The sequence below is a fragment of the Cynoglossus semilaevis genome, unplaced genomic scaffold (genome assembly GCF_000523025.1).
Source record: "Cynoglossus semilaevis isolate Cse_v1.0 unplaced genomic scaffold, Cse_v1.0 C19020194, whole genome shotgun sequence".
Taxonomy (NCBI): Eukaryota; Metazoa; Chordata; class Actinopteri; order Pleuronectiformes; family Cynoglossidae; genus Cynoglossus; species Cynoglossus semilaevis.
This window is the reverse complement of record NW_007588505.1, coordinates 1-760: the sequence shown is the minus strand read 5'-3', so window position 1 is coordinate 760 and position 760 is coordinate 1. Positions and strand designations below refer to the sequence as shown.

The following is a 760-nucleotide window of genomic DNA, read 5'->3' as shown; positions in this document are numbered from 1 at the left end:
TACAAAGAAGTGATACATGGGATGAGTTGCAGTGACAGTCACTAAGAAACCAAAATGCTATCGCACTTGTCTACAGGCACTGGAGGTGTTGCCCTGGGCATGTACAACACAGACAGCTCAATCAGAGACTTTGCCCACAGCTCCTTCCAAATGGCTCTGTCCAAAGTCTGGCCTCTCTACCTCAGCACCAAGAACACCATCCTGAAGAAGTATGACGGACGCTTTAAGGACATCTTCCAGGAGATCTACGAAAAGTGAGGACCGGAAACCGACGATCACTTACGCACTTAACACAACACACAATTTAATTGAGTGTAGAAAATGGTCAAAGTCGTATCATTTTCTTTTCCCCGTCGGTCGTTCCAGAGAATACAAAGCTCAATTTGAAGCCAAAAAAATCTGGTACGAGCACCGCCTCATCGATGATATGGTGGCCCAGGCCATGAAGTCTGAGGGAGGCTTCATCTGGGCCTGCAAGAACTACGATGGAGACGTGCAGTCGGACTCCGTGGCACAAGGTGAGACGCGAACTTAGCTCATAGAAATGCCGGAGAGATTGAAATTTTAAACCCTGGTCAATTCTGCTTTTTTATGACTAATGTGAACTTGTCTTGACCGTCACAGGCTATGGCTCTCTGGGTATGATGACCAGTGTTCTGATCTGTCCCGATGGACGCACAGTAGAGTCTGAGGCTGCTCATGGCACAGTGACCCGTCACTACAGACAGCACCAGCAGGGCAAAGAGACCTCTACTAATCC

General features: G+C 48.2%; 1 protein-coding gene across 1 annotated transcript; it reads left to right on the top strand.

The window, feature by feature from the left end:
• Window positions 1–32: 32 nt before the first annotated feature.
• Window positions 33–755, top strand: LOC103399430 (isocitrate dehydrogenase [NADP] cytoplasmic-like; the record flags this gene model as incomplete). The annotated part of the gene is made up of 3 exons (XM_008338119.3): window positions 33–254; window positions 367–518; window positions 625–755. Coding segments are annotated over exons 1-3 (483 nt in total), but the record flags the coding sequence as incomplete, so codon positions are not given.
• Between the last annotated feature and the right edge of the window lie 5 nt (window positions 756–760).